The sequence below is a fragment of the Pholcus phalangioides genome, unplaced genomic scaffold (assembly GCF_987345545.1).
Source record: "Pholcus phalangioides strain wild (caught in Gottingen) unplaced genomic scaffold, Ppha-v1.0 ptg000011l_1, whole genome shotgun sequence".
Lineage (NCBI taxonomy): Eukaryota > Metazoa > Arthropoda > Arachnida > Araneae > Pholcidae > Pholcus > Pholcus phalangioides.
In genome coordinates, this window is record NW_028301604.1 from 54,760,070 (window position 1) to 54,775,705 (window position 15,636).

At 32.2% G+C, this 15,636-nt stretch overlaps 1 protein-coding gene across 3 annotated transcripts in view; it reads left to right on the forward strand.

Annotated features, from left to right (window-relative positions):
* The first annotated feature begins 391 nt into the window (after positions 1-391).
* LOC149080580 (uncharacterized) overlaps positions 392-15,636 on the forward strand; it is a 32,797-nt gene continuing 17,552 nt past the window's right edge. The window contains exons 1-10 of one of the 3 annotated variants that reach the window (XM_089239716.1): positions 392-753; positions 5,175-6,418; positions 8,100-8,349; positions 9,141-9,281; positions 10,527-10,598; positions 10,938-11,092; positions 12,143-12,281; positions 13,430-13,503; positions 14,341-14,480; positions 14,565-14,679. In XM_089239716.1, the coding sequence (XP_089095842.1) occupies positions 5,211-6,418; positions 8,100-8,349; positions 9,141-9,281; positions 10,527-10,598; positions 10,938-11,092; positions 12,143-12,281; positions 13,430-13,503; positions 14,341-14,480; positions 14,565-14,679 (2,294 nt within the window). In that variant the 5' untranslated portion in view covers positions 392-753; positions 5,175-5,210. The remainder of the gene's footprint in view (positions 754-5,174; positions 6,419-8,099; positions 8,350-9,140; positions 9,282-10,526; positions 10,599-10,937; positions 11,093-12,142; positions 12,282-13,429; positions 13,504-14,340; positions 14,481-14,564; positions 14,680-15,636) is intronic. The other 2 variants (XM_089239715.1, XM_089239718.1) reach the window with 2 other exon arrangements.

Genomic DNA, 15,636 nt, shown 5'->3' on the forward strand with positions numbered 1-15,636 from the left:
CCGCCAGCCATACTCGATAGCGTGAGCCGTCATGACAATTTAAAAGCGAAGTCGTAATCGCCCGTCATATTTTTTTGAGAGTTTAGTGAACATAACATTTTTATTTCAGTGAAATCGCTAATCAATTCTAGCGTTTAGCGAAAAGTTGCCAAGCATAGCAGCTCAAAACACACGTTTAACACTGTAGCGAGACTCGTTGTTTTAATATATCAAAACTCGTAAACATATATGAATTCAAATAATAAAATGCAATTTTTAAGCTTGTTATTTTTTATATCAAGTCATACTAATTTTTCTGATGTATATATATTAAACTTCTTTTTTTTTTTTCACCGAACAAAAATTACTGTGAATTGGCTATTTATTAGTGCTTCCTCTAGATAACAAGATTACGTCATTCAAGCTTTTTCTCCCGTGACGCGGAGTCACGCTGTCGTTGTTTACAAACTTTTGTGATGCCGGGTCAAGTATACTAAAAATGAGCTCAGTAATATCTCCAACTCTTTTATGGTCTCTCGGGAGAAAAATGCTTTTACTATAATTAATTTAAACATCTATGTTTCGAGATTGTAATTAAATATTAGAAAATGACGAATTCCAAAACTCAAAAGTTTGAAATGTTACTTTTGATGGAGGGATTTCTTGATTTGGCTACACAAACATACCTTATTGCAATCGTGTATGTGTATTTAATTTTATCCCCGATATATTATCGTGATTCAAAAATCAGTATTGAAACAGATTTTCCCTAAGGTATAAACGTATGAAAATGTGTTGTTTTAATTTTCTATTAATTTCACATAGATCGTGTTTGTATTTGCTGACTTTGGTTTTAATTTTTAGGAAATATATGTTCTGTGATACACTCTGAAATTCCCCCAATTAACAATTGAAAATTCAACAGTTAATATTTAACAATTTAAAATACAAATTCATCCAGAAAATGTGGTATTAATAACACTGGTAAACAAGGTTTTTGTTTCTTGGACGCTGAGTGCTGTTTCTTACGTATTTTGCGATGCTGATTCCGAATCCGTTGTCAGAAATCGTCCATCAGGCACCAGTTTTCCGCAATTTCATTTTCCATTGTTGCGAGTTAGCCTAACCAGCCGTAATACTCTATACTTAGAAGATCAACATTTTTAGCCTAATAATGGGTATTATGACCATTAAAACTTGCCTCATCTGACTAAATATTATGGAATAGTACATCAAGATTCTTTTGAGATACCTCTGATCATGTGCTAGTCATGGGGACAAGGTAATTAAGAGTCCCTTTCACCCTTTCTAGGGAATTCCTGGAAATAAGGAGAGAAATGAGTTGGTGTACTTTCGGATGCTATTGATGCTGGTCGTGCTATTTTACGTAGATGCTTGTGTAGGAGAAGCTTCATTTCTCATTTCGTTGTCTTTCAGTTCAGTTTTGTGTTTTTTGGTGATCTTATTTCTGAAAATGCCTCAAAGTTGTTTGAATCATTCTGATAATTCCTGTTATATTTGTGGAGAGCTCACTTTTAAATCGCAAACAAAAAACTAATGCCATTGATTTGCAAAAGTAACGAACTATATTTCGGTTGCAAGATCGGAGACCAGGACAAGTTTTGGGCACCACATATATGTTGTGCTTCCTGTGTTATTTTGCTTGCAAATTGGTTAAGAAAGAAGCCTTGCCACCGGGCATTCGCCGTTCCTATGGTATGGAGAGAGCCAAAAGATCACTTGTCCGACTGGTATTTCTGTATTACCAAAATCACTGGAATTTCAAGTCAGTTGAAAACTTCTGTACAGTATCCCAACACATACCCTCAGTCATTAGGCCGGTTTCTCACAGCGAAGAGCTATCCATTCCAGTACCACCAGAAACATGGTCTGGACACGGTAGAGCAGGGCTACGCTCATGTTAAGGCAGAGGGTATGCCCGATGATGAGAATGATCCAGACTTTACAGAAGTTCCTCAGAACCACACATATTGAGCCAGGCTGACCTTAACGATTTAGCACGGTTAGCAATTCCACCAGGACATATCCATCATGGAAAGTCCTTTAGCTTTAACCCTTCCAAAGGGTTTAGCCTTTGCAAAGGCTAAACCCTCCACTTTTCCCCACTGGTGCTTACATAATACTTGAATGGCCCCTTTGAGAAAGGGAATGTTAAAATATATAAAAAGTCCACATAAGGAGTTATATAAATATACAGCTGTTATGAAAGTTTATGGGTCATTCTCATGAAATTGACCTAAATTGTGTCCCTAGTAGTTTACACTAAATATATTTGGCACAGACCTTTTTTTTTCATCACTTTCTATTTATATTTCTGTTTCTGACAAATCGTGACTCTATTTATAATTTTTTTATCATTTTATTTTTATAATCTGCTTGAACAAATTTTCATTTCTTAAAAAAATGCCCTTCTCCTGGCTGTCTGCAGCCCATTTTTAAAATTTTAAAATGGTAACTTTCTATCTTAAAACAAAAAATATATTCTTATTTTCAATAACATATATTTTTAAGACCAGTATGCTTTCATATTTTGGCTTTTTTGTAAATTTAAATATTTTCTATCAATAGTTAGTCAAATGAAAATTTTCCCTAGTTTTTTTTTTTATTTTTCAATTTGTGACATTTGGAAAACACTGTTTCAAATCCTACAATGCCAGTTGCCACCTATCAAACTGTTGTATTTTTGATGGTGTATTTAGCGGTGGAGCCTTAGACTGAATTATATTGATCAGGCATATTGTAGAAAAATAACATACAGTAGAACATCGTTTATCCGAACATCAATTTTCCGAACACATTTTCAACCTTCAATTTTCAGTTTTCAATAGTCAATGATGCCCAACAGTTGGTATTTTCTTGAAACTTGAAAATCCTCTTATGTTCCAACTCGATAGTTTCCTTCTTTTGTACAATAACCCACTTTCAAACAATTGTACATACTGCACCTGTGAGCTATAGATGTAAGTAGGGGTGGATCCGGGCAGGACTGGAACTAGAGGGGGCAGAGGGACAACCGCCCCAGGTGGAAAAATTTAAGGGACGACAATTTTAGGTGGAAACAAAGAAAGCCATCATAAAATTACCGAATTTTAAAGTTGTAGACTGGCAAAATTATGTTTGTCCCAGGTGACAAAAATCCTAGTTACGACCCTAGACCCAGGGAAGAGTGTGTTTTCTTGACAACAAAAAAGTTCTTATCACGGTTTTGCCGGCGGCAGGAGGTTGTCATTTAATTGGTGAATTTAAATGCTTTTCCTTTTCGTTATCGAATTAGTCTAGACAAATCCATTTTCCGAACTTTTCACTTTTCCGAACACTCTTCAGTCCCGATGTGTTTGGAAAATTGAGGTTCTACTGTACTTTATTAGTAACAAAAAATTATTATATAATATGAATTAAATACGGTCATAGTCAGAGCGGCAAAACATTGTGGCCCGGGAAGTCAAAAGGTAAACATCAACAGACGGACAGCATTGACCATAGTTTTTAGTTCGTGGTTGTTGTAGTTTTCACAACACAAACTTCTGTTGAAAAGGTTGAGAGAAATGTAGCCATCACTTGAACTTCTCCCCTTTTGAATCAATTAGAATTGTAAATTAATTCACAAACTAGACTCGTTCAGGAAAAAAAGAGGCAAGTGTTTTTATTAAATGTTCTTTTCCTGTTATTTTTTGTGAGAAATATATAATTGAAAGGTATTTTCACTTTAGCACATGTTTCAATTTAGACTTTTATTATTTCTGAAAAGCATGTGTTTTTTCAACATGCTTAGTTTTTGATCAGTGTTGTAAAACATGTAAAAATGTCTTTCTCCTGCCATTAGGTAACCAGAAGGAAGGTTTGATCATAAGTTATAGTGAGGGAGGGGATTAAAAAAAGCAACAGATTTTTTGACTGCAATGTGAAGTTGCAGTTTATTTCATCTGAAGAACTTTGCTTTGAGAATGCCTCTCATGCTCTAGCAAAACAAAAACAAATTAGAAATCTGTTGACCCCATGAAAGGATGAGAAAAAGAACAAAAAAAAAAAAAAAAAAATTGTCCACAGCGGTGATTCCTAACATGGGCGTTAACGCCCTCTGGGGACTAATGGAATGTTCCGGGGGGGGGGGGGCGGTAAAAGCTACGGGTATAACATAGGATCCTATAGGTGAGATTGCATTGGGGGCAATGGGAGAAAAAAATTTCTGAAGAAGAGGGCAATGGGACAGAAAAGGTTGGGAAACTGGTTCGGAGTATCAGCGCTTGCCCAAGTTGAAAATGAGTTACAGAAATTGATAGAACATGTTGCGAGTGTCAAGCATAAATATCAAGTTAAGTGCTGAAACAAGACTATTTTTTACACAATCAAAGAATTATAGTATAATGGTTTATATTTATTAAGCTGGAATGAAACTTATAAAAAGTGCACTCACATATGCCATGAAGGACATTTGAATATATAACTATAATTTGAAGAAAAAAGTTTTTTTTGTTAATTGAAATTATAGTTATGTGCATTTGGTTTTCTCAGGTCTGACCAATGATAAATTCCTGCACTCAAACAAGGCCCTATCCTTTGAGGGGTCAACTTTAGGGACCAGCATATACCATTTCTCTGAAAGTTAGAACATATGATGCTGTATGTGGAGTTGTAATTAAATTTGCCATTAGCATGTTTGTCAGGTTTACACCTGTTCATCAGGGATTTTGCCTACTAGTTTAGTCCTTACATAAAAAACTTTCATTGTAGTGCTGTTCAAGGTAAATTTATTGTGTCATTTTGATTCATGCCTTTAGTTGGTAAGAGGAAGTGTAGGCAATATATATAGAATTTTATATATTATTATAAAGGTATTAGTGATATTAATGTGCTTTTGTGCCAAAATATTGATGATTTTTAGTTGAAAAATGTAAAACTTAAATATAATATTTTTAATTGTGGACATTGGTGTCATGCTTATTTGGTAATCAAGTTCATTGGATCTGATTTTTATACTTTTCAACGTTTGCTATAGCTGTATAAAATAACATTTTATGCATAGAAAATTTGAAGGTATCAAAAAAATATTTTTCCATGTCTAAAGGTTTGCTATAAGCTAGGTTCAGTGTAACAGGGTTTGACTGTCTTTCAGTCAGTTTGAGATAAACCTGGAGTTGACATTTAGAGAAACTTTGTTTTTTCTTGAATTTCAGGATGTCCAAAATTTGAGGAAGAAACAAGGTGATGAAATGCCATTGATTCTGACTAGCATTATGGAATGTGACAACAGGCATGATTCTTTGTTAGGGTGCCTTAATGTAATAGACTGTTTAGAAATGAAAGTGCAAGATGCAGCTAATAAGATGTACTTAGTAAACCAGTTTCTTCAGGAGCTTTTGCAAGAAAGTTTAAGATTCACCCTTCAGAACACAATCCGAGTGATTGAAGACAATGCTTGTTTTCCAAAAGAAAAAATTAATATAGAGTCAAAAAAGGAAGACATTGTACAAGAACTTCAGCTTTCTTATCAATATATATTTTCAAAATTGAAGAATTTTTCTTTTGAAATATCTAAACTGATAAATTTAATAAGTGTAGCATGTGAGATATGTGCAACTGTAAAACCATCTTCGGAAACTATGAGATGTCATAGTAGTGAACTGAAAGCTGTTGGGAAAATACAGTCAAAGAGGCCAAGAATAATTACAAATATTGAGAAACATAACTATGAAATTAGTCCATTTCTCAATGATCAGTTGCCAGTGTATCAGAGTCATACATACTATGAGAATGTTTTCAAAGAGAGGGCATTTATGAATGCCCAAATTTTCTTGGCATTCACAAATTATTCTTCATTCCATATTTTCACACCTAAACAAGGAGAATTTTCTAGCTCCTTTATGTCCTTTGTAGAGAAATGCTATTGTAAGCCCAAAACAGACAATGATCAGATTATCTGTGAAGCAAATTCATTTGATGCAATGGTGTTTAGGAATTCTGAATTTCATTTTTTTTCATCCTGGGTACCCTTTTTATTTTCTGACATTGACATATTTCCATTAGAGTATAGAATTTCTCAATTGCTAGTTAATTTTTTTCAGAATAATACTAGGGAAAAAACCCACCCAATTTATTTTGATGGCAACAAAGGTCAAAGTATAGAAAATGTAGCAAAGCTGAGTCTTGACTCATTTCATCAAGTATTATTTGATGGTGAAAAATTTCCTAGGATTTCTTCAGAAGAAATTAATGAGCATATACTCAGAAAAATTGTTTTGTTTTTGATTATTGAAAATGAACGCCTCAAAGCAAAGAAATCAAAGTTAGTGGCATCTATTAACTTCTTGTGTGATATCAAACAAAAATTGGAAGAAGAAGTCAAAAAAATGGAAAAGAAACTGGCAGAATCTTCTCACAAGCAAAGGATAGAAGTACTGCTGAAGGAGAATGAATTCAGGTATCTCAATTCAATTTTCTTTTTCAGATTTCAATGCATTAAGCTATTTATTTTCAAATACTGAATTAAATTTCAAATATAGTGATGCCTTGCAATTTGACACTAATTTTTTGCTGAACTTAATCAAATTTCAAAGCTGTCAAATTGTTGAGCAATATTTTCCACATAAGTCTATGGCAAATAGATTAACTTGATGATAGATTTTCATCCCATTATTCCTAATGAGGAATAAGAAAAAATTAAAATAGATTGTGTTATCTACTCTATGTCAGAGATGCTGCTCTATTCTAATTTTCTATGCATGATGACTACATTGAAGTGTGAGGAAAACCCAAAGTTTTCAAAATTTACGCATTGCCACCAATATGGGAAAAGGTTACCAATGTCGGGAAAAACCTTAAAAATTTTTCTTGGTTTTTTTCCTGGAAAAACTCTTTGAAATTTGGCTGGCGCCTTACTTTTTAAATGATTCATCAAGCCTTGGTATACATTCCTGAATTTTCTTTTTTTTATCTGAGTTTTTTAAAGATTATGAAAAAAATAAATAAATGCAACCAAGGTTGTTTTTATAGTTTGGTGGTTTAATTATGTTTTTCGGATATCTAAGGTAATATTCCCCACCATTGTCTCATATACCTTGATTTTCTTTATATGTCCTGCAGGTGAAAAAATGCTTGCTAAAATTAAAAAAAAGGAATGAAAAAATGAATAAAAACCGGAAAAGTAACTAAAATAAAAAACGGTTTGCAGGGTTAGCATTGCTAGGTCACGGGAATTTTTTTAAGACAGGAAAAAGAAAACTCACAAAACAGGTAATAGGTGGCGCTGGTACAAGCAATGGAAATATGCGAATGAGACAGTTATAAGAACTTGCTCTCCTAATCCACATCCAGTTCACCATTGTAAACTGTATATGTGAACCTGCTGCACTCTGCCGTTGCTGGATTTGTGTCTCGCCTGCAATGTGTTATCCCCTGTGGTGGTGGTCATGTGGAACACACACTGTTGTAATAAACGATTTGGAGGCATTCTGTTCGTTATTTGTGTATATTTTCTTTGACTTGTGTACATCCGCGCCATCTATCGGCTGTTTTTGAGGGTTTTCCCTGTCTTAAAAAATTCCAGTGACCTAGCGATGCTAACCCTGCAAACCATTTTTTATTTCGGTTATTTTTCCGGTTTTTATGAATTTTTAAAGTTTCTGGAGACTTTTTTACCACCCTGTATATATATACATAACCTGCATTTGCAGATCTTTAATATTTGCTTCCCCAACTCTTTTGGACGAAAAGAAGTAAAATTAGTAGGTTAGAAAATAGGATGGAATAAATTGGTAAAACATCATTTGTTTCAAACCTACTCCCAGTATTACATAGGATGAGTAAAAATTCAATTGCTATATTGCCTACAGAGCATAAAAACTACTTTTTTTCTTGTATAACTTGCAGGTTATGTACAGGAAATTACAATGATCAAGGTTCTAGTGTAGTTCAATTTAAAAAAAAAAAAACTTTTACTGCTGCAGTTCGAGAACTTTTTGTACAGATGATGAAAAGAGTGTTTTACACATTGCATCTGGATATTTAATATTTTTTATCATAGTCTATTTCTTTTTCTTTTTTTAATTTGGTGAATCTAAATTTTTTTCTTTCATTTCCTCCATATTTCAACTTGTATTTAGAAAAAGAGCAAACTATATCTACTTGAAAGAGCGAACTGAATTTCATCAATATTTAGCAACTATAACAGAGGAAAGAAACCAGTTGTTACTAGAAGTAAAAGAGTTGAGAGTCAAAAATCAAGATATGAGAGCTGAATTAAGCTTCTTAAAAGATCAGTATGAGTGTTTCCAATCTTCTAAAGAGAAGGAAATTTCTGAACTTATATCAAAACTGAATTTAGAAGTTCAGAAATATGAAAGTTCATTAAATGTAAGTGTCTTTGTTTTATTGAATTTAGATCAATGTCTTTTCCCTATAGTTTTATCTATCAAAACTTTATTGAATTAACTACAGAAAAGCATTTTTAATTTTTTTGCTACAGCATAGTTTATTCCTCACGTCAAAAATTATGTTTTTTAAAAAGAAAATTTTTCTCTCACAGGCTTATAGCTGGTCTAAAGATAATTTTTTTCCCATTAAAAGCTAAATTTTATGATTTAATCATGTAGTAATTTTTTAAATGCACTGAATATACAATATAAATAGTTTGAAGTGTATTTGTTTCAATCATTTCTTTATCGAAAATCACTATTGTCAAACTTATGTTTGAGTCTATCTAATAACTTTTTTATGTTCTGTATATCTTGCAATTGTGTGACAATTTAAGTATAATACATTTTAAGTACACCTGTAGTTGTCTTCATAATTTCTATTTTTAAAAACTTTTAATGTAAGGGTTTTTTTGAAAAAGAAATGCCAAAAATTGATTTCATGATTGACTGAAATAGGGCTCATGATCTACTTGTCAATCACAACTCATAGGTTGCTAACCACTTTTCTTGAGAATATAATCATCCAAATACTCAGTGCATAATAGATATTATAATATAAGTATGTTATTTTTCTAATATGAGACACCCACTCAGTCCTTTAGGGTGAAAATTCAGAAAAAAAAACAGTCTTATACTGAGGTAAATATTGTGTATTTTTGAATATTTTGTCTGTAGGAATTTAATTAAAATTTTTTTCGTAAAATTTGCTCTGAAAAATTTTCTGTGCAGCAATTCAGAGACCAAGAAATAGATTTAGGTGACATGAGAAAAAAAATAAAAGATCAAGAAGAATCTCTCAGTTGTTTGGAAAATCTTATCAATGAAATAAAGATAGAAAGAGACTTGGAGATCAAACAGCAGTGGCAGGAGGTAAATAAATATATATTTTTCCTAATTTTGCATGTATGTTCAGGGTCATAACTAGGATTTTTGTAAAGGAAGGGGCAAACACCATTTTGTGTCACCCCCTTCACTATACAATTTGATTATTTTATAAGTGTTTTTTGTTCCCCTCTTAAAGGTTGCTGCCTCGAACAGTTGTTCCCTTCTCCCATCTAGTTCCAGCACTATGTGTGTTTAAAATAATGGTTCTTAACCGGGGTGGTATGAGATGTCAGGTCTGGAGCGACAAAAGAGCAATTTTGAATGCGAGGGCAGGAAAATGTCTCATGATGCAATTTTATTTAAAGAGGTGTGTGAATGTACATCAAAGCTCACTGGGAATCTAGTAGAAAGGTTAAGAAACATTGGTTTAGAGCAGTGGTTCTCAAACTTTTGCCACCCCCCCCCCCCGGCTCTCGTCACGAAAATGTTTATCTGTGTCTCCTCAGAATAGTCTAAAAAGAATTGCTTCAAAGCACTGAATAGGCAATCGCCAATGTGGATAGCTCACTGCAATGCTCTTGACAAAGTTTGATGATGCACTTTGCGAAACACTCGTTCAGAGTAGGGCAAATATCGTAGTTTCTATAAGATAAGCCTGGAAAATGGTCAAATGAAAAAATACTATTTTTCTGTATATGATGCCATGCCTAAATTTAATCAACCAAAACAATAACTTATCTTTAGGTAAAATTAATGTAGTAGTGTGTGATAGCTATATTTATCTTCACATTTCATTTGAAAGTTTGATATCATCATTGGCAAATTATCAACAATATCAAATTTTTCATCTAGTCACTTCAGTTTTGCTTAAATCCAGTTCATAGTTTAGTTTTAGATGCCATAAAAAAATACTTCCACTCATACTTGTGTCATCACATCACAGCAAAAAATTTATTGTCATGGATCACTGATAGCAAGATTACTTATTAAGTCATGAAAAATTATATTTTGATTCCTTCTAAAAGAAATAAAATTTTTTAGAAAATTTTGCTGGCATTTTAAAATTCTGACTGATCAGGAAATTTTTCATTATTCTCAAGTAAAAATCATTCAGCAAAAGTTTTGCTAGCAGTTTTCTCAGTCAAAAATGCTTTCAAGATTGAATGTTTATTTTCAACAATTCTGGGGGAAAAAGAGCAAAGAATGTTATCATGCATAGGAATAAGTTTATCCTTACACACACACACACATATGTATATATTTTTTCATTATATATATTTTTTTCACCAGTTGGAAGAGATTCACTTTGCTTTAATCACTAGAGACGAAGAGTGTCTTGTTCTGAATGATGACTTGAAAAAGGTAATTTTTTGCTGATTTTTTTTATAATGATAGGCCCATATAAACATGATTTAGCATTGAATTTTAATTATTTCTTATTATTCGCCACAATTCTCTTGAACTCCACATTTGAGCTGATGTATGGAATCATTAAAACATTTTATATTGCATTTCATCAATTGTAAATCATGTTAACCAAACTAAAACACTATCATTCATATGAGATAAGCCATGCCATTCCTTTTTCTGTAACCAACTGTGATACAACTTGTCAGAATTCTTCTTGATTTTCATTATCATTTTATGATCCTTTTTAAGTGCAAACTAAATATTTATGTGAGTATATATATATTTCTCTAGTGTGTAGCTGATCGTGATGAAGAACATCAAAAGAACAGCCTTCTTATTTCAGAGATATCTGACTTGAAAAAAGTGATAAAATCTATAGAAGATGACTTGAATTTATACAGAAGTGATTGCAGAGAGTTGAGAAAAAAACTAATTAAGGCAATAAAGTGAGATAATATTTCACTTGCATCTTATTCAGTTCTAATTTATTTCTGATTGCATAAAATAAGGTTTGAGAAATTAATATGGTTATCAATAAAGCAATATAAATGGTAGACTAATGGTAGCCAGTAGACTTCTCAATTTCTCTGTTGTTCCTTCGAATTAAGTCTAACTTTTTCTGGCTTGTTTGTAAACAAGACAAGTTTGTAATCTGAATCATTTTTTGCTGTTTGTAAATTGAATTATTTGTGAACTAAGGGTTAACTGTTTTCTTAATCTTTTATTTTAAGTCTGTTTATTTCACTATATCTTTATATTTTGTTTTTGGTTTTCATAAATTTTTCAATTTCAGTATTCCATGTGTTTTACATAATTCAGTGGTACAGTCGACGCTTGTTATAACGACCTCTCATTATAGCAACCATTCCATTACAACGACTGGTAGGATAATGCACCTATTTGCACCCCCCAAAGGCATCTGGGTTAAAATCTATAGATTCAATGCTGCCATCCTAATCAGCACATACTCCGTCAGGGCCAGACGGAAATAAATCCTGAATCAAATGGCGGTGGAGTTGAAGTTTGAAGGGGGTGCCACCCTCTTATGTCTGTCGTTTGGTTTCTTGCTAAAGATACAGATCTATAGCCTTGGACCAAGCACTGCATAACAGCAGCACTAGACTAAGCTTCACCCCACAGCAGTAGGGTAAAACTAACCTATCTCATGACAGTCCAATTAATAGGATAAGTCTCATATGTTTTCATATAATGAATGATCTATATGTTTTTCCTTTCGATATAAGGACCTTCCAATATAATGCACATTTTGGATGGGACAATGAGGGTCATTATAATGAGCATCAACTGTATAAATTTGTATCTTATAAACCAGTCATTTCGGCATCACATACATATCATGGCTACATGCTCTAAAGCTAGGTATGCCCAGATGACTGGCAAAATATGATAAATGTTTGTTATCAAGTCATATGACTTATCATAACTTCGTATGACACTGTCTGAAGATTTTATTCGTTTTTTGTGATTTTTCAAAGGGAAAAAGATATATTATGGAAAAAAACAGATCATTTAACCCATTTGAGAGAGGCTCAAGTTGCTGGTCGTTGGATGGGTGATCATGAAGTTTCTTCTTGTTTGGGATGCAACACGAAGTTTTCATTTACATTGAGAAAGGTAGTTTTTATTTCTGAGCTTGTACTTTACTTTGATTTTGGTTGGTTCTAATCAAAGTATCACTATTGAAAGTCTTCTGGAGAGGGGACGAGTAGGCAAAACAGCACCAAATTTAAGTGGTACACATTCCAAACTATGGGAGAATGGTGTTTTTGCAAACCCAAATTGACAAATTATACAGTAATGACAAAAGTTATATGACAAATTATGCAAAAAGTAATCAGCCACTAAATGATACATGAAAACAGTACTTGTGAATAACAGAATGGAAATTTTCTTTTTGCAATCAGTAAATGTTACATATTTTCATCAATTTTGCAAAACTACTTCAGCCTATGGTTCAGGCAATGGCAACCCCATTGCAAATGTTATCCAACTGTTTTTTATGACTTTTTGTGCCATAAGATTTTAACATATCTTGTGAATCTTATCATTTTCAGCAAAACATTTGCAGTTGCCACATTTGCTCATAGTGGCCCTTTTTTAAACTAAATTTTTTTTGTAAAAATAGTTTTCCCATTGTCTGAAATGCATACCACTCAAGTTTGGGACGATTTTGTTCTGTATTCTTTCAGAATCCTCTGAATAGAGATACTTTAATTAGAAGCACCTGATATTCTATGAAAAAAAAAATTGCAAGGTTTTATTGTGTAATATCAAGGAGTGGTATTGAGAGCATGTTTTTAATTTTTGTATCACTTAAATTGCTTAATACCAGTGGTGGCAAACCTTTTCCTAACCATGCCAATATTGAGACCAAAAATATTTCACGTGCCATTTCCAAACTTAATTTTTATCATTGCTGCCATTTAGGCTTCTGTAAATGCAGAAAAAAGAGGATCTATGTTTATGATCCATTAACTGAACCAATAACTGCTGATCAATTAATTTTCCACTTTAAATCAAAATTTAATTATTGTAGTAGTTTAAAAAAATCTTTAAAATATTTAATAGGTATTTAAAAAATATATATTTTTTTAATTTAATTTTTTTTCTCCACCAAATACACATTTTCTAACCTTTTTATTGATATAGAGAAAAAAAATTATAGTGGAAATTTTTTTTCCCATTTTTAGTGCATTTTTCTGAAATAAATGTCACAGATCAGTGGTTAAAGAAATAAATTTCTATTTTCTTTTCTTATTAAGCACCATTGTCGTCTCTGTGGGAAAATATTTTGTCGTCAATGTGCTAATAATTGGCTTCTAACTACTGCCAGCAGGTAATACTTTAAAGTTTTTTTTATTTAATGTAGGTTGACTCAAAAATTATTTATTTTTTCTATATTTACAAAATCTACTTAAACATTTTTGTTTTTGAAATTTTTATTGTTTCCCGCATTTGATTTTGAAAATCTATAAGAATATCCTGGTGTTGAAAATCATTTCTATGAATGTTGGACAAGAGGAAAAAAACCTATTCATAAGAAGAATAAAAAAAATTGGAAAATCAGAATTTGCTATTTCTGATACTGCAAAAGTTACATGCACAAAATGAAATTGAAAAAGATCTCTGTAGTCTATAAATATTTTCAAAAACATATATTTAATTCAGATTGAATCAATTTCAAACTACCATAGTGAAACTTCATTTTGATAAATTAGCCTTAAAATTATGTTTTTAGGAACAGGCTAAAAACTTTTTTGATTTAACGCCATGCAATATAAAAGCACTTATATTACAGCCTCATAGAGGGTTTACAAATGCTAATTTTTTTCTAATCTAAAAATGCATCGGTCTGAAAATTTAATTGTTTGTGTATCATTATTTTCCATTTATGTGTAATAAATATCAATCAATTTATATGATTTCTTCATAGTACTTCAACATTTGCAAACATTGATTTATATTTATGTAAGTTGTTAAAATACAGAGGAAAGAAATAGAACAAGATGCTGAAAATTTTTAATTTTGTTTATAAGTACAAAAGAAGAAAAATTAACTGGGATTTCAGAGTATACTATAGATATAAAAAACTTAATGCAGATGCTTTTTTTGAGGTTAACTATTATATTATACAGTTAACACAGTTAACTATGATTATTTCAACTTATTGCAGATGTCAGATTAGAGTGTGTAGCTCGTGTTATATAGAGCACTTACAATTGAAGAAGGCTGTAAAAGATGGCAGTAATGTTAATTCCATATCAGATAGTGATGATGAAGGTGGAGAAAATTCGCTATGTACTTGGAGTGCAGGTAATGGACAGTGTAAGTTTTTGTTTTTATTTTTTTAGTGTATTTTATAGTCAATTGGGTTTAGACCAATGTTGACTTTTTTAGGAATGTCTAGTACGAATAGTGATGTCTCATATTCTGTTGGATTTGGTAGTATTGACAGAGCCTCAAATGATTTTTCACTTGCATCATTAGATAGAGAGACTACTACTTGTAACAAGTAAGATTTTTTTGTTGAAATAGGAAGATGAAATATGAATAATAAATTATGTTTTATCCTCTTAAAATTGATTATTTCTGCTGCATTGATATTTTCAATACTTATTCGGTTTATTTTACATATGTTTTTAGAATACAGTACTCTCAGTTATCCGGCTCGTGACTATGCGACCTAGTTTAAAGATAATAATACATTAATGAATTACAATATTACCATTTTACATTTGTGTAATCATTTAGTAATGGACAGTAAAATGAGTTTAAATAATTTTTGCAAGAACTTAGCCTACGTTTTACATTTATGCTTTGTTAATTTTGAAAGTGTGTGTATTTGTACTGTACAGCAGTGTTTCCCAACCTTTTTGATACCCCCTTTCGTGAAGGTTAAGGCACCACATACTCCCGGTAGCAAAGGTCAATTTCCAAGATGCCTTCCCACGAAATCCAAAACGTGAATGTGTTGTTTTTTTTAATTTGCATATCATAAAAAATTGAAGTAGTAAATTACAATTTCAGAATACTAAATGGGTCCTTCATACAATAATAGTAAATGTAAATGGTCCCACGGATCTCGTTAAAAAACACACTGCTGAACAGTATATATGTACGCAGTAGCCCAGGTTGATAAGATACTCACCTAAAGTACCAAAGGTTGCTTAGAGGTGTCGCGAGTTCGATACCCAGTTTGTCTTTGTCAGAAAACACTCCTGACTCAGGGGTACAACAGAAACGGTGACATGACTTCAGAAAAAACTGCTACCGCAGTGAGTCCCCCATCAAGGGGTTAGCGCACACACCTCTCAATGAGTATAAAAACAAGCCTGCCTTTCGGAGCCTAGCCATTGTGTGCAGAAAATGACTGTGGTTCGACAAACATGATCAAATGATCAGTGTATGTATGATTTTATGTTTCCTGCAATTAAGTTTATCTTGAAATATATGCAATATCTTTATTCTT